General features: G+C 39.2%; 1 protein-coding gene across 1 annotated transcript in view; it reads right to left on the reverse strand.

Moving 5' to 3' along the window:
* Positions 1–1,040: 1,040 nt before the first annotated feature.
* The window catches only part of SEPSECS (Sep (O-phosphoserine) tRNA:Sec (selenocysteine) tRNA synthase), a 36,574-nt gene continuing 10,848 nt past the window's right edge, over positions 1,041–26,766 (reverse strand). The window contains exons 7-11 of the mRNA XM_028508200.2: positions 21,419–21,548; positions 21,196–21,287; positions 9,197–9,290; positions 7,476–7,566; positions 1,041–5,435 (exon numbers count right to left, since the gene is read on the reverse strand). Of these exons, the coding sequence (XP_028364001.1) occupies positions 5,174–5,435; positions 7,476–7,566; positions 9,197–9,290; positions 21,196–21,287; positions 21,419–21,548 (669 nt within the window). The 3' untranslated portion in view covers positions 1,041–5,173. The remainder of the gene's footprint in view (positions 5,436–7,475; positions 7,567–9,196; positions 9,291–21,195; positions 21,288–21,418; positions 21,549–26,766) is intronic.

The raw sequence follows: 26,766 nt of genomic DNA on the forward strand, positions 1-26,766 counted from the left end.
GAGGGTAAGTCCAAGGCTTTCGGCCTGAGCAGCTGAAAGAACAGACGTGAGAAAGAACTCGAGTGGGGAAGGCTGTGGGGGGAACCGGTGTTTGGGAGGGGAAGATCAGGAAATCATGCGGAAGGTGAGGTGTCTGTCAGACATCCAAGAAACGATCGGGCATTTTCCACCCAAGTGCGGAGTTCAGAACACAGGTCTGTCTGCTGAGATAGATGTAAATTGGGAGCCATGCTCCACCACCCCACTACAGTCACCTAAGAACAGAGCTGGATCTGCTGATTACACCGAACAGTGTGGTCATATAACACAATCGATGTGGAAGTCACGGGGGGGCGGGGGGCACAACTTCTATATACTGTGATCTGAAACTTCAGGTGCATAAAACAGTTAGCAGACTTTAACTATGTTTTAAAAAAAATATTCTCAAATATAAATGCAAAACCAAAGGTACTCATAGAAACCAAAATTGAAAAACTCTGGAAAAAAAATGATCATCTAAAATCAACTATATACGTTTTAATTTCTGCTGGAGAATGGACAAAACTGATGGATGATTCCCTCTCAAAAAAAAACTGTACTAAAATACAAGTCCTACTAGACCAGATAATGACTACGTTAATTAAAATCTAGCACCACTTGGTACAGTGTAGCTGGGGCAGCTCATTACAGCGGTTATCAAGTGCTGTGTTTTAGGCCCTGAGTTAACCAGTCTCTTACACTATCATCTCACTTAGTGTCAATCCCATCGGGTTGTACCCATTTACCTTAGGATGAGACTGAGATTCAGAGAGGTTAAATATTTGAGCTCATATGGTAATAAGGACCAGTGCAGGAATCGAACTCCCAATGAAATGAAAACTACCCACAAAATTCAAACAACCCAACTGAAACCTGCTGCAGAAGGAAGTGACACTAATTTATTTTATTTTCAAATAAAAGGTAAAGTGCTTCTTTTAGAAAACAGTAACTTCTAAGCATCCAACTTTATATAGTCAACAGACCCTTTACAAAATGGTTGCTGGACTGTCATCTCTTTCCTCTTTTTTTTTTTTAAATAAAATACTCTAACCACCCCCCCACCCCCTATGACTCATGATTCTCATCGAAGGTATGTGTGACTCTTCTTGCTGGTATCTAGGCAAGGTGATACCGATGACTGAATCAGAAATAGGCGAGTAGTTTTGTGTTACGTGTACTTTCAGATTTTATCTATAGCAATGATGAGGCAAAATATAATGTACAGTCAATGATTTATTAAAAATTTATTTCATGTAATAAATCATAGAATTCATTTTTAAACAGTCTACACCAAAAATATTTTTGGAAACATCTTTCTTTTTGTGGTAAAACAAACAGTTTAGCAGGTTAGTGTCAGCTTCAATTCTAATGACTACAATCCCCACAATCATACAGTTAAACACAGCCTTTCTTCACACTTCTCTGAAAGTTCAAGTTGATACTACTTGAAAAAACAACCCAGCATAAACATTTCCATTTTGCCTAAGGCTTTAGACTGAACTGTAGAATACTAGGTGAAAAATTATAAAGATATATTCATTAGCCTTGAACTCGTCATCACCTTACATGTGTATATACCATAATGGCCAAAAGGAGCAGGAAAGTGAAAAAAAAAAAAAAAGCACAAAAGAATACAGTGGGTAAGTCTTGGCCCTGTATATTATAAGTAGCCATAAAAGACGTAGCATCAACACAATGTGAAAGACAAGGAAAAAAACGGTTTACAGGTTGTTTGTTTGTTTTTCCCTAACAAAGCAAATTCGATTGTTCTTATCAAAGCATTCAGAGGGTATCAAACAGCTGTGTACATAAACCGGATTCCTTTTTGATTACAAAATAAGATTAGTCTTAGAAAAGCACAAGATAACAAAACCATTTAAGGGTTTGGCAGAAAGCAGTACATCTTACAAAATGGAAAAGAAAACCCAGCTATTATATGCACCAAGTGGATTCGTATTCAGAAAAATTTCTGAGTGTAACAAGAACGAGACTCACCGGTGTTTGTTGTTTTTGTCAATTGCTGGCTATCTTCCTCCATGAAAGAACTCAAGAATTTAACTCTCACAGGGAGCTACTAATCCAATATTAAAGCAACATCACTGGCTAAAAAAAAAATTGCCTTTGCTTAATTTATTTTTTTTCAATTTACTTTTGTTTCATTTAAATTTCACTAAAACCTACCCTAGGCATATAACCTAAAAGTAAAAGCACATCCTGGAGCTTAGGCCTTGTTCAAGTTCTTCTGGGGGGTTAGAGAAACAGCCACGGCAGAGTTACGTGCTAAGGCAAAATACTGGAAAAATTTATATTTAAATTTTCCATTTTGTATATCAAGTGCCTATTGGCTAAACAGAACTGTATTCAATAATTCACATCCTATAATTTTATTCAACTAATAGAAAAAGCGAAGTGGAAAGATTTACTGTCGAACACTGAGTTCCTAAGGCTGGCATCACACATCATCCCCTGACAGAGGGGGAATTCATCAGCTGAGAAGGCGAGAGCCGAGCGGAGAGCTGGGTTTAAAATTCCTTTCCCTGCTGTGCGTATAAGCGACACAACGTGGAATGACCTAAACAATACTTTGTGGTATTGGATTTTCTTTTCTGGGCAGACTACCACAGCCCGAGGGCTTTAGAAACCAAACTCCAAATCTCTACCTGACAGCCTGAGGGAAGAGCAGGTGGGCCATAAAGATGGAAGAGGCCACCCCAGCCAACGACTGGAAAAGGCACCATCCGCTGCCCGTCTGCCACAGTTTCGGGATAACTAGGGCCAGTTATGTGGGTTGCCAGTGACCCCCCAATACTAGCACTTTGAAACGAACAACCGCCTGTACATGCTCTTGTATATTTACACGTGGAAACGGGAGTGAACATGGGAAAACGACACCAGGGTGGGGGCGAAGGAAAGCCTGAACACACAGAACCCATAACATCCCTTCAAAAACTCAGGAAATTCTGTAATCTCAAGGTCGAATTTAAACCAGCAGGAACAGAACTGAAATTCCAAAACCTCTGAAAAGAAAGCACTGACAATAAAAACGGCAGCTGATTTCATGGACCAGGAATGAGACGTTGTAACGTATCTATCATTCACATGTGGGTTCATGTAATTTATCTTCAATTAGAATTATTATCTATTCAGCAGCCAAAGCCCAAGAACTGCTGAGACACTGCAGATGAGACCACATTTGCTAGTCTCTCGGCTCTGGCCTTCCTTCAGCTAAATGACGATCACGCAGCACAGAGCGCTTATTCTGTAACCCAGCCCTGGCCTACCTGGAGGGGCCGTGCGCCACCAGCACCGGCACCGGCCACGGCCCTCCTCCCCCTTCCGCAGACTCCAGAGGTTCTGTGGGGACTCTCCAGCTTTACGGGTTCTCCAGTTCAGCCCCGAATTCACATGGAGAACACCACACGACCTTTTGATCCAGGATTTATTCCTTTACAATGAGCTATTAAACCTATTTTTAAAAACAGATTTAAAGTATTTGAACTCCAAAGATTCATTTAAAAGTAACTTTTGTGACATTTATAACTGAGTATTTTATCTCAGGCCTTGACTTCCAAGGCTGTCACCACGCCAGCGTCTGAAGCGTGCTGGCTGACGCACCCGAGCGGGAGCAGTGTCTGTCTGAGCTCGGGCGTCACAGCTCACACCGCCAGGTCAGCGGGAAAACACCACCCAGAAATGAAGGCAGGATTCTCTCCCGTGGTGTCTTTAAAAGTATGGTCAATGCACTCAAGTCTTCAAATAAGGATACATTCAAACTGGTTTCAAAGGAATTCTCAGAGCCTTTAATATGCTGATAGGCAGGTTTTCCAAGTCCCCAAACTATTTGTCCGCAGAACCTTTTATCCGTGCCAGCGCGTCTCAGGAGCAATGTTCTACAGAGCAGGTCTCAGGACACACGGCTTCACCACCTACTTGGTGTGTTCAGAGGCTTCACCGATTCCTCAGACTGTGAGACATTATCTATTTCTTAAAATTAACCACCAAACACTTGTTACGGCCAATAATTCTGGGATTTCAGACTCAAAAAGCGAGCATGTGGGAGGGAGGGGGATTACACCTGTTGATCATCCTGTATCGTTTTCACCTCCCTAGCTAAACATGTGTTCAAAAATACCCATGGCCAACCACTCTGGCTGGTGGCTCTGCACAACACCCGAACAAACCAACCAACACACAAAGTCTGCTTAGAGCAAAAACAGTGGAATTCAAGTTTTCACTTGCCCAAATGGAAAAACATGTAAGTGCCACATAAAACAATTTATAATGACATATTTAGAACTGGTAACCCTGGTTATTACTCAGGACTCTACCATATGCTGAGATAACATTATGGAGCTGTCTTCTTTGAAGCACTAGTGAACAATTAAAGTTGCTACGGAAAACTCGTTACTTGAGGAGTTCGCTGGCTTTACAGCGGTGTTTCTCAACCTCAGCTCAGCTGAAATTTGGGGCTGGATAATTCTTTGTTTTAGGAAGTTTTCTTGTCCACTGAGAGATGTCAGACGACAGTAACATCCCTCCAGTCAGAACAACCAGAAAAGTCCCAGATGTTGCCTGGATATAAGCAAATCGTCCCCTGTTGAGAACCATTGCTGCTGAGAGAAAATCACAGCTTACACCTTGACTCTGCCTCCCATTTTACAGGCATATGGTGACCTGCATGTACCAACAAACATCTAGTACTTAGTGGCATTAGAGACCCTCTAAATTCAGTGTGATCAGAAGCATAAGTGGTCTGTGAACAGCAGAGATGGTCAGGAAGAAGCAGTCTACACATTTCAAAGCGTACTGTGGTAATTACCCTGCCCTCACATTAGTAAGAATTATCTGAATCATAATGCTTAATTGGCAAATATTCTCACAATTAGAAAAATGCTAATTGCATACTGTAATGTGTTAAGGATCATAATGACTCAGGCAGTGTAAGAGTAAGAAATGTAACAATCATCAGTGGCCAATCAGGCCATATTCTACTCCCTGACCAAACATGCTCCAGGACATTCTCAATCCAAACATCTCAAGTCTTGTCTTTACACTGCTTCCTGTACTGTTGCCGCATCGTTTCTTTCAAATTAGCAAAAAGAACCCCCTCACATGTCATGAGGAAGGGTCCCGCTATGTGTCAAGAATCTGATTACTACTTGTAGAGTTCTTCAGCGTCCACATCTTCCGTTTTGTCACTGCTGTCAATTCCAGACACGTCACTCTCCCTACTTTGTTCTTTCCTTATTGTCTTTAAACACTTGTCAAGTCTCTGTATGAACAAGTCCACGTCCTGGGTCTTCATTCCGATGGCGGAGGCGGCATTGAGGTACGCACATGGGTAATTATCTGTATGTGACATAAAGCCTCTGAAAGTATAGCCGTTCACGGTTTGCACAGACCCAAGAGGCACAACTCTGGAATGGAAAAAGTTTACCAGTTTAGTATGTCTGGTGATGTCAGTACACCACCCATAAGCAAAAGATGTCTGTGTTAGTAAGCCTTACATCTACTTCAGAGGGTTATAATTCGTTGCCCATGGAAAAAGACTGTCAGCCTTAAACTACCATATTTTTCAGACTATAAGACGCACGCCCTCTTTCCCTCCCCGCCCCCACCACAAATCTGGGAGGAATAATGGTTGTTAATGCTGCTGTTGAGTTCTGTTTACATTTACCTTGGTGAAATAATGTTATTTATGTTATTAAATATTTTATCACATTTTTTGCTTCAGAATTTTTTTCCCTATTTTCCTCCTCTAAAACCTAGGTGCGTCTTTTGGTCCAAAAATATGGTAAAAAGTATACAATGCACTCAATTTTACATGGAAACGTGATTACCATGTATTCATCTTGTATTAAAGAGGTACAAGCTCGCAGAATCACAAACACCTATATTCTTCAAAAAGGTGAAAATTATTCGTTTTTATACCAAATATGGAATGTGACTTCACATATACAGACTTTAATGGAATGGTGAAACTAGTAAGCCAAAACCATTTTGATTAATTGCCATGTGTCATCTTAAATAATCAACGAACAAAAATTCCACCAATCTAACCAGTGCTATGCAGTAAGGGTTTTAAAGCAAGGATGTAGAAGAAATTATGTAACTGCTTACAGTGGGGTAGTTCTCAGCAATCAATAATACTCAGCAATGGCACATGTATTTTTTAAGGTTGATTTCACTGGTATACTTGATATAAGAAGATTTCTAAGAGATACTTTTTTTCCCCCAAAGAAGTCAATTAAGATCAACTCTAACATAAAGACAAATCATGGCAACACTAAAAACAAAACCAAGAAAAGCATTTTAGGAGTGTCCAACTATGCTGTGCTAAACAGACATAGTTCAAGGTAAAAACTCAACTAATCTTTTTTTTTTCCTTTAAAAAGTTGTTCTTCGGCCCTTGCTGGCATAGCTCAGTGTATTGAGCACAGGCTGTGAACCAAAGTGTCACAGGTTCGATTCCCAGTCAGGGCACATGCCTGGGTTGCAGGCCATGACACCCAGCAACCGCACATTGATGTTTCTCTCTCTCTTTCTCCCTCCCTTCCTTCTCTAAAAATAAATAAATAAAACCTTAAAAAAAAGTTGTTCTTCGATGTAAAATCTCTAACCTCTGGTGGTCAGAGAAAAATAATAGAAGAATGTACAGAAGAATACTTAGACCACAATATTTCTTTTCAAGTCATTTTTCTCTGACACCAGCAAATTAAAAGCTAAATTAATTTTTAAGCCATGTACATAAAAAAGCAAAAACTGCATTTTTAAAAGGCAGTACTTAGACAAGAACTGCATAACCTGCCCTGACCAGCGTGGCTCAGTTGGTTGACTGTCATCCTACAAAGCAAAATGTTGTCAGTTCAATTCCTGGTCAAGACGCATGCCTGGGTTGCAGGCCTGGTCCCCAGATGGGGCGTGTGTGAGGGGCTACCAGTCAACGTTTCTCCCACACATCGATATTTCCTTCTCTCCCTCTCTTTCTCCCTCCCTTCCCTCTCTCTAAAATAAACAAATAAAATATTTTAATAAAAATAATTTTTAAAAAAGAATTGTATAACCTTTAGTTTAGAAAATGGGCTTTTCCTTAAAAACATTTTCACTTAAATTTAGTAATGAAGATGACTTATTTCTAACACCATTAAGTGAAACCACAAGGCAGATTATCTAACAAAAGAAAATAAAGACAAATATTTGCACAGAGAGGTAATGGACTTCTGTTTCTGTGTGTCTATTAAAACCAACAAGATTCATATCTCTCTGTGACGATTTCAAGTGCAGGCAGCCCACAGATGCACATTACCCGCCTGGGTTCTCTACCGCATCACCACTTACTGCACGATGAATCCTCGCGGGTAGTTCAGCATATGCGTGGGGGGCAATTGTTAAAGAAAGGTGCTTCATTAAAATTAACTTTTACAGGCTGAACAAATCCAAGCCTCTTTTAAACATACCTGGCTCCAGAAACCTGTCTGGTGAAAAGCATTGAGCCCAGCTGAGTGACAGCTTTGTCGCAGTGTTCATCTAATGTCTTAAGTGTCACAGCTGAAAAGGAAAAAAAGTATCCCAATGAGCCTCAAAAAAACAACACATAATAACAGAGACATTACTTATTTGTGTCTAAAAACACACGTAACATGGAATTTACCATCTCAGCCAGTTTCAAGTGCACGTTCCGTGGTACTAAATACATCCACACTGCTGTGCGGTCACCACCACCACCCGCCCTCCCCAGAGTTCTTATCATCTTGTAAAACCAAAACTGTGCACCTCACACAAATGACTCCCAGTTCTCCCCTCCTGGCAGCCACCACTGTACTTCCTGTCTCTGTGGTTCTGACTGCTCTAAGTACCTCATATAAATGAATCAATTCAGTATTTGTCTTTTTCTAACTGGCTTATTTCACAGAGACATTACTTTTTATTCATTGTCAAGTGGTGTGATTTTACTTGAATGCACTTAATAAATTATAGTCAGGATTTGTTTGCATATCAGACAAAAATATGTTAATATAAATGAACATACTCAGAATCGGACAGAATTTCCATATCACCCCTGTAAAGAGTGAATTTTCCAATTAAACAGATGGAACAATGACGTGATCAATATGGCAGTTTATTCAAATTCAGCCATGCTTTAAGACGTTGTGAAATGAGAATGTGGGGTGTATTTCAGCACACCTGTAAGACTAAGTAACATCAGCTTCTGCATATGGACATAAAAACTCCTTCTGAGGTCATGGGCAAACTACACTCTCCTCATACCGCCAACCACGGACACTGGGCACCACTTCCTGAGGACAGACTTACCATACTAGAGGGTTTACAAACATAATCTCGACCACTCTTTACCAACTTTGCATGTGAGGGATCATTATCTCTCTTTTACGGACAGGAGAAAGGAAGTTAGGGGCTAGTACGTGGCAGAACAGGGATTCAAACTATACTATATCCCCTTCCACAATATCTACCAGGACTATAGGCTAGCGAAGGACTGACTGGGATGAGGTTTATTACATATTAATAGTCACATCGTTTTACATGGCAGCCCATTCCAGAAAAAGGTTTCAGTTACAAATGACTGTTTCCTTACTTTCCTCAAATGTACGTGAAATATGAAACATATTACACTGCATATATTCACAAACTAAAAAGGATAATTATGAAGCTTAAAAGTTCCTTAATGCATAAAAGTCAACATTCATATTACCCTGTTTAGTAGGTCGTGTACTACATGACAAAAATATATAGTTCTTATACAAACAAAGGAAATTATCATAAATACAGAATTCTCTAACATAGAGACACTCAAGAAAACAAACTTCTAATATTATGGTGTTCTGTTAACTGGTAGAAATTTTTTATATAGACTCCTTACTAGTGACCAAATGATTTTTATTAGAAGCAGGAGTTAAAGTATTATTTCTCTGTTTCTCCATTATAATACTTAATATTGATTTGGATTCTTTCAGTATGTAGTTTTTTATCTCAGAAATACATTAAAGCATTTCTAAAGGCTAACTAAATCTTTTCAATTTACAAATTAATACTGTAATAAATTTAGAAATAACACTGTAACCAGAAAGAATTCATACTCTTTCTAGAAATACCAGCTTCCTGCTGGGGATGGTTCCGAAGTGCTGATTTTTTTTTTTTTAAAGGAAAAAAAGATTACCTAAAGATATGGGATTTTGAGGTGTATGCAACAGTCTTTCATTATAGGCTTCTGACAGCTTCTTTAGTTGGATGGACAAATATGAAAACATTTCCTGCAATAACAAAATGTTACACTTAAAGAAAATCAAATAAATTTGTATTGCAACTTGCCAAATTTAGAAAGACAAAACCTGCCTGGTGAAAGCGTGTGATGTAAATTAAATTACACTCCGTGTGCCTAGGAGCAGTTCTGTCCTTTGCTGCAATCCAGTGAGATTCAGAGCTGCCACACTGATCAGAAACCACAGGATTTAGGTGAAGAAGGCAGTGAACCTGATTTGGGGCTATTACATATCTATCACAAATCGATCCTCTTTTCAGAACCTCCAGGGCTACTGCTCTCATCCAAGCGGCTGTCGCCCTCTGTGCGGGACCACAGCAATACATTCTAAGTGATTTCTCTGCCTCCTTTCCCACCTCTCTACAACCTGCTCTACATGCAGAGGCCAAAGTGGTCTTTCAAAGGCATAAATCAGATCCCGTCCCTCCCAATGACTTCCACTTGTAGGTATGAAAAAACAAACTCTTCATTTATAAGGCCCAAAACAATCTGCCTACCCAACATGCCCAACTCGGCAACTGCCCTCCCCTCCACCTACTATGGCACCAGCCACATCAGCCTTCTCGCCTGATGCCTGCACCTGCTTCCACAGACTCAGAAGCTCTTCCCCCAGGTCATCCCACCAGCGGTCCTTCTGACACAGACTAGTAAGACATTCCTTTGTCACTTCCCTACAAAAGCAGCTCTCCAACCCTGCCCATTCCCAACTCCCGCTCTCACTGCAACACCATTACCTATGTTGGTTCCCTCACTGTATTTATCACAATGTGAAATTACCCCATTTATTTGCTAAAATGCATATTGCCTATGATGACCTAGTAGAATAGAAAAACTCCTTGAAAGGGACTCTGTCTCCTTCACCAGTTTTCTCAACACGAAGAAAAACATGCCAGGCTTTTAGAATATAAGTAAATTAGGAAGAGGGAGTTTAAAGATGTATTTCTTTTAAATCATATAAACTGAAAATCAATGATTCTCTAAACTCAATTAAAAAATATAGCAACTAAAAACTAACAATTGTATTCATGATCCCACTCCAGAAAACAATGAAGAAAATAAAATTAAAATATGTGTATTTTGTGAGTATAAAATTTCACGGGCACATGTAAGAAGTTACAAATTGACCTAGAATTATACTTTCTTCTCCTAGTAAGCCCTTTCAAAAGAACAGAAATGAAAATCTGCCCACCAAAGTCTGCCCTTGAACACCCATCCGTACTGGCCTCCTCCAGCCACAGTCAAAGCTGATACACTAAGGGCCAGGGGCCAGCCCTGCCTGGGAGACAGCAGGAGAAGATGCTTCTCTGACGCCCAAGGCCACAGAAGCTGCCGTAGTCTCCGTAAGGCAAGGGCTACAGAGTCTGGTCCCACACGGGCCCTCGGGAGAGCTTTTTCATGTCTAAAGCACAAAGATGATGAACTCCATCTTTTGTTAGCTAAAGGTTAAAAGAAAAGGACAATTCCTACCAAGTTTATGAATTATTAATGAGTCTACTGAAGACCACAACATTTTTACCCCTGTTGACACACAGTATATTTCATATTCTGACATAAAAAATTTTTAAACTAATTGTTGTTCTTAAATTCTTAGGATATTATATAAGACTGATCTCAACATGCCAGAATTATGAAATCTTAGATTAAAAGAAATTGATTTTTTTGTATTTAAAAAGTCGATATCCATATTTGTCATACCTATTGAACCCACTGATACATGTGATGTCTTTTTCTTTTGTCATTTAAAAATTGTAGAGAAATATTTAAGGAGACAAATGTTATCACCATAAACAGAAAAAACAAGTTGTGGTAGGCATCTTAAACATATAAAGATTTCTGCCTTCTTAAATTAGTATTTCGATATTCACTTCAGAAGGTAAAACAATCACCAAATGGAATAAAGAAGCTAAGAGGTTTTCTAGCAACTGGAACAATTCATAATCTTTTAGTACCATACCAGTGTTAATGAAGAGCAGAATTCCTGGGTTTCTTTTACATATTTTCATCTACTATAAAGTACGTAAGTCACAAATTTAAATGCTCTGTATTTTTTAAGTCACATTTTTAAATATTAATTGCTGATTTTCCTTCTCCTATATTATAAACTAAAGTCTTAATCTGCATTTTCTTATTCTCGTATTCATCAACTTCTCATAAATAGAAATAAATATAATAGCCCAGAAATGCCTATTACAGACTCCTATGTTTTCCCTCCAGTGTAACAAAAAAAAATTTCAGAAGTGAGGAACAATTTAAAATATTATTCTGTCTAGTATGGCTGCCACAACACTCACCAATGTGGCCACACTTGCAGAGCACAGCTGACCCTTGAACAGCACAGATTTAAGTACTTTGATGCACAGTTCAGAATCTGTGCATATGGAGGGCCTACTGGATACACTGCTCTATGCCGTTTTATATAAGGACTTGGGCACCTGCAGATCTATCTACAGGGGCGGGGGAGTGGCCTAGAGCCACCCAATCTCCCACAGACAGCCAGGGCTCACTGTAGTTAAGTTTCAGGGGAGTCAAAAGTTATATGTGGGTTTTCAACACTGTGTTGTCTGAATGAACTATACTTAATTTGTACTTAGCTATTTCTAAAGAGAGAAATGTGCATCCTTAGTAATAGCCCTAGCAGTGCTTTTAAACTTACTACTGCATACATGCCTATTAAAAAACTGAGATTTTTTTCCCAATTTTCAATTTCTAATACTTGAACAAATTAATTTTAACCAAATCAGTTCTATAATCACTTGGAAATGGCACTAGACTTCAGTGTTAACTGCAGCTAACAATGGGATAAAAATCTTTAGACAATAAACATAACACTAAGGTAACAATCTCATACCACTACTATGGGAGTAATTAGACAAAAAAAATAGTTGTGAGTCAAGTTCACATCCACTTGCAAATATTTATAGTATCTCTACTCTATGTGAAGGGTTATGATAGGTAATCCAATAAGCAAAGGAGCTTAAATTATCTGAAAGCATAATACACTGAAGCTTACAATATTCCAGATATTAAGGTCCTAAATGCTCTCCCGTTAATATCACTACATTTAAAATACATCATTTAGGAGACCGTATCACTATTTCCTACACTAATACTTAGCTAAGCATTTTTTTACCTGATATATTAAAGGTACTACAGAACCTGCACTATATATTTTTGCTACAGTTAAATCTATAACTGACATTTATTATAAAATACTTCTATAAAGGGAGAAATTTATTAGCACCCCAAGCAAATGTATATAGAAAGATCTTACTTAAAAGAAATGAAATATTATTGATTTTCTATGTCTTTTTTGCTGTACTTAACCTAATTTTAAAAGACTCTCAGTAGAGATAAACTGAGCTGTATACCTGAATGCTAATGTCAGCTACATTTCCAGACTAAAAATCCAAAACTTTACACCATAGTTCAAGATGTTAATGGAACAGAAGTCGAATTATATTAAGCATTACCTTTCATGTGGCCTTTTGCGAACTACTTTGCAGTCATGACGCCCAACATTCAGCCTGTCCCTCCCCATAACCCAAAGATGCACATAATTCACTAAATTTTAAAGAAAAAAGTCTTTTGTAATCATGTTTTTTGAAACATACTGTTTCATGTTACAGAATAAGATGTAAAAAGAACTCCACATATTATTACAGTATGCCTCGCAGGTGGACAATACATCAAATGAGAAACGTAACAAGCAGCCCCGTAGTTCGGTGATGACCGGAAAGGGCGAGTGGACAGCAGACTGCAGGCACTTGTCCGCCCACAGCTGCCCGTACCGAAGACAGCAGCACAGACACAGTGTGCCGCTCTCCCTGGGTGTGGCCGGGTTAAAGGGTCCAGGCACGCGTGGCGGTCTTTGCATCGTAGGCTAAAGCATTGATTTCAACCCTTCTGTTGAGGCCCCACAGCCAGGCTTGAGATCTCATGCTTTTGCTGAGATTCAACTACTCCACTTTCAGGGGTGCAGAAATACTAATGTGTCCAGACTCAGCTTTGTTATAGGACGTTGTTTGAAGTAGATGTCTGATGTCCTCTTAGAACTTAGCCCGTCCTCCAAGCTTCAGCTAAGAAATGCCCGCCACTGGAGCGGCCATTCCCGTGTCATCCCTCCTCTGCACCTGTCCGACTCCGCAGCTATCTGCAGCCGTGATTACCTGCTGGCCCTGTTCCACACAGCACTCCTCTAAAACGGAAGCTAGGCAGAATAATGGCTTTCTCTGGAAGCAAAACAGAGGCGAGGATAAACTTCTGAGACTGATCTTTTTCTTAGGGAAACCCAAAGAAACAGTCTCTTAAGTTTTAACCCCTTTTCTTCAAGGCTGCTTCAGTTAAATTCACGGTCATTTCTCCCCTCAATGAAGATGTGTTGATGGGGAAAGGGCTAAGGACAAAGGTTAGATTAAAACACACAGTTCCACTCTCTCTGATCCTTTCACCCTGTAAAAATGATGGCTTGAGAAGGAATGGCTTCAAGCTGAGTTCTTGTCTGCTTCTATTTTGAAAAAAGATAGTCTTTTCTGAAGGGATATACTAGATGAAATAACCTCTAAAAATATCATTGTGGTGAATAAGGGCACAGAATAAAAAAATCCTAAGTTTTCTTTTAACACTCCTTTTTTAGTACGTGGTTACACCAATAATATAAAAAGGAGCTCTCAGTGATGGTATATAAATAGCTCTGGATGGAGCAAAATAGCTTTGCCTCAGCTTCTCCAGAGCTGAACCAATAAACTATTACGATTAAATTTTCACAGTTCAGAAGCAAGTCCATTTAAACAGAAGAGGCCCTCACTTCTGCAACAAATCCAATAAAAAAAAAAAACAATATTTATGCTACATATGTGCAATTATGGTTTATGGAGGACATCGACATTTTTCAATGGAAAGACTTGCCTGATGAATGAAGTTGTTAAAGAACAATTTTATTCGCTTACAGTGACAGAGTTCTCAAATGAGCACTCCAACACTTTGAAGGTTACTACTGCAGACGGTCTCTATTCTAAGTAAATGCTATACAAAGAATTTTAAATAAAACCGGTTAACCCAGTAGAGTCTGTGGGGTTTTACATACCTCCACTAGAGAAAATGCGGGCAGTCACGAAACCATCATTTCACGGCTCTCAGGCCCAGCACGGAGCAGGCGAGCGCTCCCTCGCCCCTGGACGCAGTGGGAGCAGAGCGGCAAGGCAGGAAGGAGAGGCTTTAGCGTCACACCAACCTGAGTTTCAGTGGCAGTTCTGCCACTTACATGTGGGCCCTGGGTAAGTACTTAGCTTTTCTGAGCCTCAGTTCCATCTGCAAAACGGGAATAATAGCTACCTCATCAACTTACTCTGAGTCATATGGAATGTTGAATTTAATAAACCTAGCAGAGTTCCTGGAGTATAGCACACATTCATAAAAATGTTTGCTCCCCACCCACCTGCTTTTCCCAGAGCCTACAAGGGTTTTCTGGTTACAGCTAACATTAGCTAACAGGACTCCTACAGACTCATGCTAATGCCTGGTAGCTATAATCCTACTCTCGTCCTGTCCCTGTGTATCCCACACTTCTCTACCTAGATAAAAGGAAAAGAACCAAGTTCTGGATGTTACAAAAACAGTTACCTCTTGACATCTGAGATAGAGCCACCCAATTCATAAATATCACTAGGAGATAAAATTTCTCCCATGAAATATTTATCCAATGATTAGTAAGAACAACATCCCAGGGACAAGCAGGGATGGGCTGCCTCCTGGAGCCACTCACCAGCTGAGCTACACATTCCTGCAGGCCATTCTCCAAGCGGGTGCCTTTTCACTCATACTAAGCACAACGAACACAAGCATGGGCCTGTGAAGTCATCTAAAAGTAGCCGAAAACTTTCAAGTCAAACCCCAAATGTCAAAAGTTAGAAGAACCATGGTATAACAGGAATGCCTAGATTCCAAAATGACGACAGAACACCCCTCAAGTCAACAGCACCATCACCTGGATGTAAGAAAAGAGCCTTGGAAGGGCAGCGCCTGCCCAGGAGGAAGTCCCGCGCCCACAAGTGTGGTGCCCGCCACACACAACAGGCACTCGCCATTTCAACCCAGTCCCTTCCACGAGGTTTCAACGATACTCACATGGGGAAATGTTCTGTAAAACATCTAATTCAATGAAGTCAGTATCGAAATGGGATTTGCTTTTTAACTAATTTTCCAGAAAGATGCTTCTTCTTTCTGGATGACTCTACATCCAGAACAAGAGATGACTACACAACGGTGAACCTAAGTGTGCCCAAATACCTTGCACTGGCTCATGCAACAAGCATCCGATGAGCATCTACCATATATCAAGCAAAGGGTGCCCAGAGTAGAGAGATCAACGGCAAACCCCAAGGCGGACACTAGTCTACTAGGATCACCTGTAATCAAGGACCAAGTTTCGTTCCGGACGCCTGATGGTAATTCTTAGGGGCGTGCACTAAAATAATCGGTTTAATCTGCTAGTTAAGCAAGTGTAACCAAAAAACCACTTTGAGACTTACATTAATTTATTATAGCAAATATTTAATATCATTAGCTATTTAGTTTCAATTCAAGAACAAAAATAGAAAATAGAAATATGCTCATTTGGCATAACAGCATTATTAAGTTTCTATGTATCAATACATAATAAATTATACCCTTTAAGTGTCTAACTTTGTGTAAAAGTCTTATTGTCACAGCTGTTATATATTCCATAGTGATTAATACAAGGCAAAAAGCAGCTATGACATAAGAAAAGACAATAACTATGAAAAATAAAAAATAAATAGACAATAATGAATTATATCTCAAAGCTTTGATATTTGGGATATTTATACAGTCTATCTCAAGCTCCATAAAATATTACCTACCTATGCATAAGTATTAAAATGCTATGAAAGGGTTCTGGTCAAGACGGCAGCACAGGGTGCATGCAGCACTCACGTCCTCCCACAACCAGGCCCAGCACTAGCAGCAGCTGGCCGTGGTGCACAGCCTGGCCTCGCTGGGGCACCTCCAAGCCCAGCACAAGTAGTGGTCATCTGCAGATAACTTTGTAGCTCCCGCTGGGTGACCCTGAACAGGGCACACGTGCTGGCTGACCTTGGCCTGCACCTCCCAGAAGGCCCCAAAGCCAGCACACCTGGTGGAGAGCTTTACACCATGTTGAAACACCACACAACCTCCTCCATGAGGAACGTGCTGCGGGGGAGGACTCAGCAGGCACCAGGCCCCAGTGAAGTAATAAGCCCTGTTCTGTAGAATCAGCCACTGCACAGCTGATCCTCCACGGTGGTTGTAGCCAGTCCTTGCCCCAATCCGTCTAGGGGGAAATCCTTCCCACTGAAGTGCCAACAGTAATTGAAACTTGACTACAACAGGAGAGTACACACAGCTCTCATGGGGATGGGTCTAGAATGCCCAGCTCAAGTGATGGGGAGGCTGTGCCACTGGGCCCTGCAGGACCCCTAATATATAAGGCGAACCCATGGGACACAGCAGCTCCACCTAATACATAGAAACAAATATGAGGAGGCAGCCAAAATGAGGAAACAAAGAAATGTATCCCAAAAGAACAGGGCAAAATTCCAGAAAAAGAACTAAATAATATAGAGGCAAGCAATCTATTAGATGCAGAGTTCAAAACACTGGTTATAAGGATGGTTAATGAACTTAAGGGGAGAGTAGATGAACTTAGAACTTCAACAAAGAGGCAGGAAACATAAAAACAGAGAAAATATAAAAAAGAACTGATCAAAAATAAAGAGTACACTAACTACTAACTAAAATGAACATATTACAGGGAATCAATAGGGGAGCAGATGAAGCAGAAAATCACATCAGAGATTGGAAGATAAGGAAGCAGAAAACACCTAATCAGAAAAGCTAAAAGAAAAAAAATCCAAAAAAATGAAGATAGTATAAGGAGCCTCTGGGAGAACTTCAAGAATACCAGCATTCACATTATAGAGGTATCAGTGGGAGAAGAGAGAGAGCAAGGAATAATTGAAAACGTATGGGAAAAAATAATGACAGAAAACTTCTCTAACCTGGTGAAGGAAACAGACATACATACAAGTCCAGGAAGCACAGAGAGTCCTAAACAAGATAAAGCCAAAGAAGTCTACACCAAGACACATCATCATTAAAATGCCAAAAATTAAAAACAAGGAGAGACTCTTAAAAGCAGCAAGAGAAACGCACTTAGTTATGTACAAGGGAGCTCCTATAAGGCTGTCAGCTGATCTCTCAACATATACTTTGCAGGCCAGAAGGGATTGGCAAAAAATATTCAAAGTGATGAAAAGCAAGGACTTACAACCAAGATTACTCTACCCTGCAAAGCTGTCATTTAAAATCGATGGACAGATAAGAGCTTCCCAGAAAAGCAAAAGTTAAAGGAGTTTATTACCACCTAACCAGTATATAAGAACGATAAAAAATACAAATAAAATGACAATAAATACATATTTATCAACAATTACTTGAAATACAAATGGATTAAACGCTCTAATCAAAAGACACGTGGAGACTGAATGGATAATGAAACAAGACCCTTATCCACAGACACACACAGACTGAAAGTAAAGGGACAGAAAAAGATATTTCATGAACACAAAAACTATGGTAGCAATACTTACACTAGACAAAACAGACTTTAAAACAAAGGTTCTATAACAAGAGACAAGGAAGGACTTAGCATTCTACTTCTGGGTATTTACCCAAAGAACCCAAAACACTAAATTGAAAAAACATACATGCATATGTTCATTGAAACATTATTTACAATTGCCAAGATACAGAAGCAACCTAAGTGTCCATCAAAGATGAGTGGATAAAGAAGTGATGCACAGCCCTGGGTGCTGTGGCTCAGTGGATTAAGTGCAGGCCTGCGAACCAAAGGGTGGCCAGTTCAATGTCTGGTCACGGCACAGGCCTGGGTTGCAGGCCAGGTCATCTGTAGGAGGTGCATGAGATGAAACCACACACTGATATTTCTCTCCCTCTCTTCCTCCCTCCCTTCCCTTCTTTCTAAAAATAAATAACTTTAAAAAAATTTTTTTTAAGCCACACCATGTCTGGCTTTCTGCCTAAAACACTCTTCTCCATCACATGTGTGTATTCCCTCAAACCTCTTCATGCCAACTCACATGTCACCTTCTCGGTGAGGACTGTCCTAACCACTGTATCTAAAAAACAATTCCCGTCACTCACCACCAACCACATCATCATCCCCAAGTTCCCTTATATTACTCTTCTTCCTTTTTCTCCAGAGCACTTTTCACCTTTCTAACTTATGTACTAAGCAAACTTTATAATTTATGTTTTATGTTACTCGTTCATTGCCGGTCTCCCCTGAATGCAATGTAAGCTCCATCTTTGTCTATTTTATTGATTGCTATATCAATACAATGTGCCTGAAACAAAACATATACTCAATAAATAATACCTGGTAAATTAAATATCTATGCCAGGAAACTTATCCCACACTCGACTTTATCTGCTGTGGATTTCACAGAAACACTGGCCCACACTTCAGACCAAGCTGTCTGGTGTGGGCTTGCATCGTTCAGATACAGGGCCAAGACCGACGGGCAGGGGCCGAAGTGGACACGAGGCACCCTGGAACCGAAGACACCAACATCTTCAACTGTTCAACCTTACAAAGTGTCCGGTCTGTACATCACCAAAGGGTCTGGTGCTGGATTACTAATTCATAAGCCAATTACTGTGATCATGCTGCCCTGGCCCAGGAAGTAACTGCAGTATTTTTAAAAATATTCTGTAGTCTTTTACAACTAGAAGTGGCCTGAGATATCAATCGTTTCTTTCACAAGTAAGGAAATAAAATCTGCAAATTCAAGTACCTTTCCCATAGTGAAACAACTAGTTACGAGAGAGCTAAGACCACTGGTATCTAATGCAACTTAACTCTCATAGAAAGAGAGGACAGTTTTCCTCATCTATAAACAGCGCCTCCATCTGTTCTTGGAGAACATTCACTGAAAGATCTTCTGAGGTCTCTTGGCTACGACAATCTGTGACCATGATGGTTACATTTTGGAGTTTATCAAACTAGAGTTTCATTCTAATCATTTTTTTAAATTATCAGGTTTATCAAGGCATAATTTACATACTGTATAATTTCAAATGTCCACTTTGCAAGTGTCCACTTCTATGAATTTTGGCAAACACATACAGTCATGAAACTACTTTTTTTCTGTCCTGAAATTTTTTGCCTTTTCCAGCATGATATATAAATGAAACCATAATAAACATGTAGAACTTTTGAGTCTGGTTCATTTCATTTAGCACAGTGTAGCTGAGAGTCATTATGTTGGTGCATATATTAGTAGTGTGTTCCTTTTTATTACTGTGTACGTATATACCAGTTTGTTTACATACCAGATGACGGACATTTGAGTTGTTTCCAGATTTTGGCAATCACGAATAAAATCATTATAAACATTCATGTATAGTTTTGTATAGGCATAAATTCTCATTTCTCTTGAGTAAGTAGTACAGGGTGGGGTGACTAGTTAATACAGTAAGTGTATGTTTAACTTTGTAAGAAACTGCCAAAGTGTTTTCCGAAGTTGCTATACTATCTGCATTCCTACCAGCAATGTGTGAGTTCTACTTGCTTGTAATCTTGCCCAACACTTAACATTGTCAGGTTGTTGTTTTTTTTTAATTAGACCCCCAACAGGCATATATGTAGTGGTATGTCATTGTAGGTTTAATTTGACTAATAATGTTACACATTTTTTCCTCTATCATATAAATCTTAAGATATCCTCACAATAAAAAGTAAATAATTATTAACCCTGGCCAGATAGCTCGGATGGTTAGAGCATCATCCTGATACACCAGGGTTGCAGGTTCAATCCCCAGTCAGGGCACATACAAGAAGCAGCCAATGATGAATAAATAAGTGGAACAACATACTGATGTTTCTCTTTCTCTCTCTCCATTCTTCTGTTTCTAAGACCAATAAATTCTAAAAAATGTAAATAATACTTTCCTATGGACTGAATAAGCAGGGGTAGAAAGACTAGGGTAAAACGGGGCACAAATTTTTTTAAACTTACTCATATCTATAAAGCTGTTAAGGGGATCTATCTAATAACACAGATGGAAATATTTAAAAATATGTAAAGTACTATTAGAAAATCCAAGGTGCTATAATTGCTACTAAGCATTCAAAAGTTACACAGATACAAAAACTGCGCAGGGGCCTCCGGCTCTCCGCGAAGAGAGATGAATAAAACACCTTAGTCTGACTCACCTTGTCAACACTGTCTCTGTCTACGAGGTTGGAGCTGTCCTGAGTTGGGCTAGTTTTTAGTGTTAGAGACAAAGCTCAGTTTTCAAGCACAAATTTCCCTTTTCTTTTCACAGTCCATATAACCATGAGGTCAACATTCTAATAATGGCAAGGGATAAATGTATTATTTTAGAATGAGAAGCTGGCCAACGTCTGATCTGGTGCTTCCTCCTTTGACTGATGTCTCATCCCTGAACAAGTCTCCAGGCTTCCGAAAATAAAAAGAAGAGCCTTTTCCATTTACCTTTCAAGAAGTGCTAAGTGATAAATGAGTTGAATTTTACTGAAGTATAAGAATCCCTAATGCAGAAGTTTCTAAAAAAAAAAAAAAAAAAAAAAAGCAAAATCACCTGTCCAAGATTCCTTGGACTACCTGGATAAACAGGATGACAATGATTAATTGCAAACCACCTAGGGTGGTTCCAGATCAAACGAAATCCTGTAGGACCGCACTGGATACCTAAATATAATCCAAAATAATAAACTAATAGGCAAAACCACCAATGATTTGGAGTGCCATTTTAGATAAGATCATTATTTTATACCTAAAGAGAAGACTTACCTTTCTTTCTTTTAATAGTTTCTTATAGCCATTTGATCCAAGTGATAATAAAGTAATAAGAACATCTAAAGAAGGTGAAGCTGAAGCTCTTCCTGAAATAAGAACAAGTTATAATCAGGAGGGTAAAAAAGCTTTGGAAATTAAGATTTATTATGGTAGCCTATTTACAAATGGATTTTTGTTTGTTAGTTACTTTTTTCTGAAGAGCAACTAATTTATTTACCTGGATACATCTTGCTGATTTCCTGAATGAAGGAATCATTAAAGCCAGCAATTATAGCGCCACCTACTGGAACCATAAAATTTTTGTCCAAGCTCTGAACAAAAGCGTCTATTCTACCAACCCGGGCCCCCTAGAATAAAATATTACATATTAGTTTCTAGAAGAAGAGACAACAATAACTATTAACAAATAAACACCAGTAAAGTAATGCATGAAAATCAAAACAGATACAATATTTTTATTCTTTGCAACAGTGCCAGTAAAATATTTTACAATATTAAACTGAGTACCTCTAAATATTAAACATATACTCCTTTCATGTGGAAGAGCACTTTATAGTTTACAGCCTGCTTTCACACAAAAATCACTTAATCCTCACAACAACGCTGTGAGAAGGCAGGGTTTTAGTATCAATTCAGGAGGGAACTATATTGAAACAGAGCCTTTCACCTTCAAATTGGGTAAGAGAGTGGATTCCTCCTGTGCCTATCATCTGTGATCCTCTATTCAACAATAAATGTCAACAGTGGGCCCTAAAGCTATTAAGTAATTTTAAACACCCTCTGTGAGGTTAAGAGTGGACACCATAATCTAATGGACTGCAGCCACCCACGCTGCCAATCGATTAGTCACACGTGTATGTGCCTCTCTTTGATTCCTGGATAACCTACTACCTGCATGACCACTTAAAGCAGCAAGTCTGCTCCTACCACCACTCAGATAACAAAAGAGAAAAAGAAAATTTTTATTTTTAACATCGACTAATAGAAATTCCTGTTAACTCTTGGCAGTGTTTCTACATTTAACTCATGTTTCCTAATGTTATCATTTAGGTGATCTCATTCTGCTGCAAATGAACTTCAACTGAAAATCTAATATTCTGATGAAAAATTGAACACTTACTTAACAGAAATATAAAACCAAATTCTAGTTCCAATCTGACCTAGTCTATGACCTTCTGTCTAATGTGCTTCAATTTTCTCCTCTTAAAAACAGAGATACTATCTAAATTTCAACTAAGAATTTTTTTTCTTTATCTGTGGTGACAGATTTTCAATCTGTATTCAGAATCTACATTCCTATTAATATTATAACCGCATTTGACCTTCAGCATCGCACTTTCTCTCTGCATCCGTATCTCAGGAAAAGTAGGAGCAGCAGATAGCTGGCCTAATCTAAGAGACCAGAGCCAGGCCACAGGTAAAAGCAGCAAAAGCTGGAGGCCATCACAGGATTATTTAACTCTCAACCTTCCTATTACTTTTCTAATTTTCTCATAAACTGTGATCAGAGAAAAATCTCACTGTACCACAGGAAAACAGAAGCATGTAAGGCTGATAGAGGGAATAACTGGAAAACATGCAAAGCAGTAGCATATAAAAATCAAGCAAACAGTTATAGTTGCCTTTTATTGACATTTAAGTACTGTCCAGGGCTTCCTGAGAGAAACCTGAACCCCAGTTGGGAGTGGGATTACTAAGAGAACAATCAGCGCCCCGGACTTTGCTGAACTCCTTCATCACTACAGCACAGAGAGTGCTGGCAGCACATCTGTGGCAAGAAAACAGAGGCTGGACCCATCTCACGAAGGATTTATGTTGTATATGGACCTCACTCTCCACACTAAAGTCAGAGGCTATTAAAGAGCAGGAAAAAACCTTGAAGGTTGGAAGAGTTTAAATAGGAAAACAGAAGCATGCTCTATGAAGTAAAGAACTGCAATTTGTCAGCTCATCCATTTAGCAGTTGTCAAACATTGTTCCAGGATCTGCAGACAGCAGCAGGGAATAATACAAATGACCCCGAACAACGTGGGGATTAAAGGTACTGGGCGCCTGCGGAGTTGACCATCCACATATAACTTAAGTCGGTCCTCAGCACAGGCAGATTCCCAACCCCGTGACTCCAGGAGAGGATGGTGGATCACTCCATCTACTCTCACCCCTCCCCTCCAAAATATGAGAGCATCAGCCAAGACCTGTCATACTCATTGTTTACTGTCTGCTTCTGCTCCATGAGGGCAGGCTTTTGTTGTACTCGCTCCTGCATCCCCAGCACCTACCCCGGTGCTTGGCACATCAGTGGGAACCCTGTAGATTATTTGTTAACCGAACTGACAATTAGGTCTGTGAATGAGTAATATAAGACCTACTTCTCTCAAATTCTTTATAAACAAAGTTGCTGCTTCCTTACTCTTTGGATCTTTACAATCCATTCTAACTCTACAATAATTAATTCTATGTATTTTTATAATTCTACTATATCCCTCTCCATTACGCCGTCCTAACATCCATATTCCATGACTCTCCTAAATTAGTTCAGTATATAAACGGAAGTGTAGGTTCTTTAAAACTGACTTCCTGGGGACTACCTGTGCATACAGCATGTCCTACATGCTGCAGTAAGTCATTCTGGGGCACTGCCCTTTAAAAAAAAAAGGAATCCTGACACATTTTAGTTCTTCGCCAACTGTCTCATTATTACAGTATGAGCTTCCCAAGAAAGTCTCTGCAGTGTTAGTACTTTGTCTTTTAGAGCAAAATATGGGGCTTTGGAGTCACAATGAATTACATGGGCCATTCTGCAGTCTTGGGCAAGTCACTCAGGCCTCCTGAGCTTGTCTCTTCATCTGTAGAATGGAAACAGTAAACATACCTAAATGGTTGGGGTTAAGTTAATAAACTTTGAAAGTCTAGCAAGATGCCTGACACACGATGGGTACTCAGTAAATGGCATATATCACTAGTACGAACTACTGGGAAGAATTAAAGCTAACTAATTTTTCAGAATGTCGGAAATAGTAATCAGCACTCAGTAAGACCCAAGTACTTATATGATTTAAAGCAACTGACGCACCACCTTTATTTGTAAGGAGCAATTTGGGAAAATGGAATGTTTGTGTACTGCTTTTTAAAATTTCTAAATAAATGACCATTATAGAAGGTAATATAGTATCTTCAACACCAGAATAGCTACATGTAAAAAAATTCACTCACTGATCTTACCGTGTAATTTTCTGGTTAAAATTTTAGTAAAACCACCTCATGAATGAAGAGAGGTGATGACAGAGCAGGGTATTCCTGATGCACAACTATAAGGGCACCTTTCGTATCCTATCCTGGAGCTCATTTTCTTTCAATCTTAACTTCTTCAAGTGTGCCACCTGATTTCTAGTATTCAAAAATATATATAAGCACCAAAACACGGAGTACTCCCAGGTTAAGTAAACAATATTTAAGTAAACATTAAGGAACCATTAAAATAATCATTTTAAAACTTCATAGGCATGTACAGACTACAAAGCTATAAGTTTATATTTAAATTTAAAAATTAAATATATTTTCACTGTTTTGAAAAGTTAATTCTAAATGCACACAATGACAATATATAAAAAGCAATAAATGCACATAAAATAAGAAAAAAGTGGATACATAAATTACTATGAGTGTTAGGGTCACAGGGTTATGAATGAGTTTCTACTCCTTCCACCCTTTTCTTAACTTTCCATAATGCTGATACATTTGACTTTCAAAATGGAGGCTGCTAAACATTTAGGAAGAGGAGAAGGGAAGAGAAGGGGAAAAGGGGAGAGGAAATAAAAATAAATCACTGATTTAAAATTATTTTTAATATTTCCAGCACAGAGAATTATACAACCTTCCTCTGCTACCAATCAAATTAGATATAACCTAGTTTAGAATTGTGAGGAAGCCTTAGAAAGTTAAGGAATAACAGAAAAGGAATCAAGGAAATGGTAGTTTTCCTCCAAAGATCTTAAGAAACGCTGACATGCCATGTCTCCAGTGTACTCCAACCCTGGACTTCTTCCGTTATATAAACAAATCCATTTCCTTATTGGTTAGCTAATTTGAGTTGGAATTTCTGTTACTTGCTGCCAAGTACATCCTAACAAGTACAACTTTTGAGTAAAAAAATTAGTAAATCAGCTATTACTATCATATAAGCCACATTTATATCAGAGATGATACTAGTATACTCAAATGATAAAAAACAAAAAAAAATTTACTAGGAAAGACTTACTGGGCTCATAAGCATTCACCACCACGTTGGAGGAGACCACAGGTAATCTGTGAGTAACCTGTGTCTACCTGACATAAATCACATGTATTTCAGAACTGAGTATGTGATTAACTCATCACACACACAAATGATATAACTTGTCATCCAGGGATAATACCTATCCACTTCCTAATAATAATACGAATAATTAACTATTTGTACTATACTTCATAATACTTCATGTAGTCTTTCCCTTTTTTCAGTAACTATTTATTGAGTGTCAATTATGTACCAGGTACCGTGTCCTAAGTAATGAGGACATAACAGTGAACAAAACAAAGTCCTTGTCCTGACAGAAACTTAATTCTACTTACTATCAAGAACTAGACAATAAATAAATACTCTATTAAATGGTAATAAGTGCTATGAGAAAAAGAGCAAGAGGCCATCCATTTTCAGAAGCAACATTATTTTACATAGCAGTAGGTAGGAAAAACTGCCAATTAACATTTATAAGACACCAATAATTGTAAAACATCCCAATTTCAGAAATGTTGAAGTGAAAAATGTGCGTCTTAAAATTGATGAAAATGGTAAAACAGGAAAAGGGGAACAGACATGGTGGCAAGGGAGAGGAGGAGTTATTTTAGATCAGAGCGCCTGAGACGGTCTCACTGGCCTAGAAAGGGCAGGCGGCCATGCGCCTCCTAGAGGAGGGACCCAGTGAGAGGGATGCGCGAGCAGAAGCCTGGCGGTGCGCGCACCTGTGGCTCCACGGAGGCGGAGGCACACAAGGCAGGCGCGAAGGCACACAAGGCAGGCGCGTGCAGCCGGAGAGAGCGGGCAAGAGGAGAGCAGGAGGAAATGAACTCGGAGAAGCTGCACAGGCCTGAATACACAAAGCCTAGCAGCAGGCCGTGGCCGTCACTCGCATTCTACGAGGGGTGGGAAACCCAAGCACACTTTCAAATACGAACCTCAAACAGACGACCGGGATCTAGTTGATCCTTGTAAGTCATAAAATTTTTTAAAACCTGCCTACTCCAGTTATATGCTAGAATGTTTTTATAAATGAAGTCACTTCCAGTCCAGGATAAGATAAAGTGATTTCCTTACATATTAAATGCAGAACAAATCATCGATATAGTTTGAAAAATACTATAATCCAGTCTTCAGAAAAATGAGAATCCCAGTAATGAAACATTCTCAGAAAGTTAAAAACTAAGCCCCTTAAATATTTCTATGTTGGTTCTGACCAAAGCTATTAGTCCAATTACCACCATACTACCAAACAATGACTTTTAGCGCCCTGGCCAGGTGGCCCAGGT

Source organism: Phyllostomus discolor, chromosome 1, assembly GCF_004126475.2.
Source record: "Phyllostomus discolor isolate MPI-MPIP mPhyDis1 chromosome 1, mPhyDis1.pri.v3, whole genome shotgun sequence".
In the NCBI taxonomy this organism is placed as follows: domain Eukaryota; kingdom Metazoa; phylum Chordata; class Mammalia; order Chiroptera; family Phyllostomidae; genus Phyllostomus; species Phyllostomus discolor.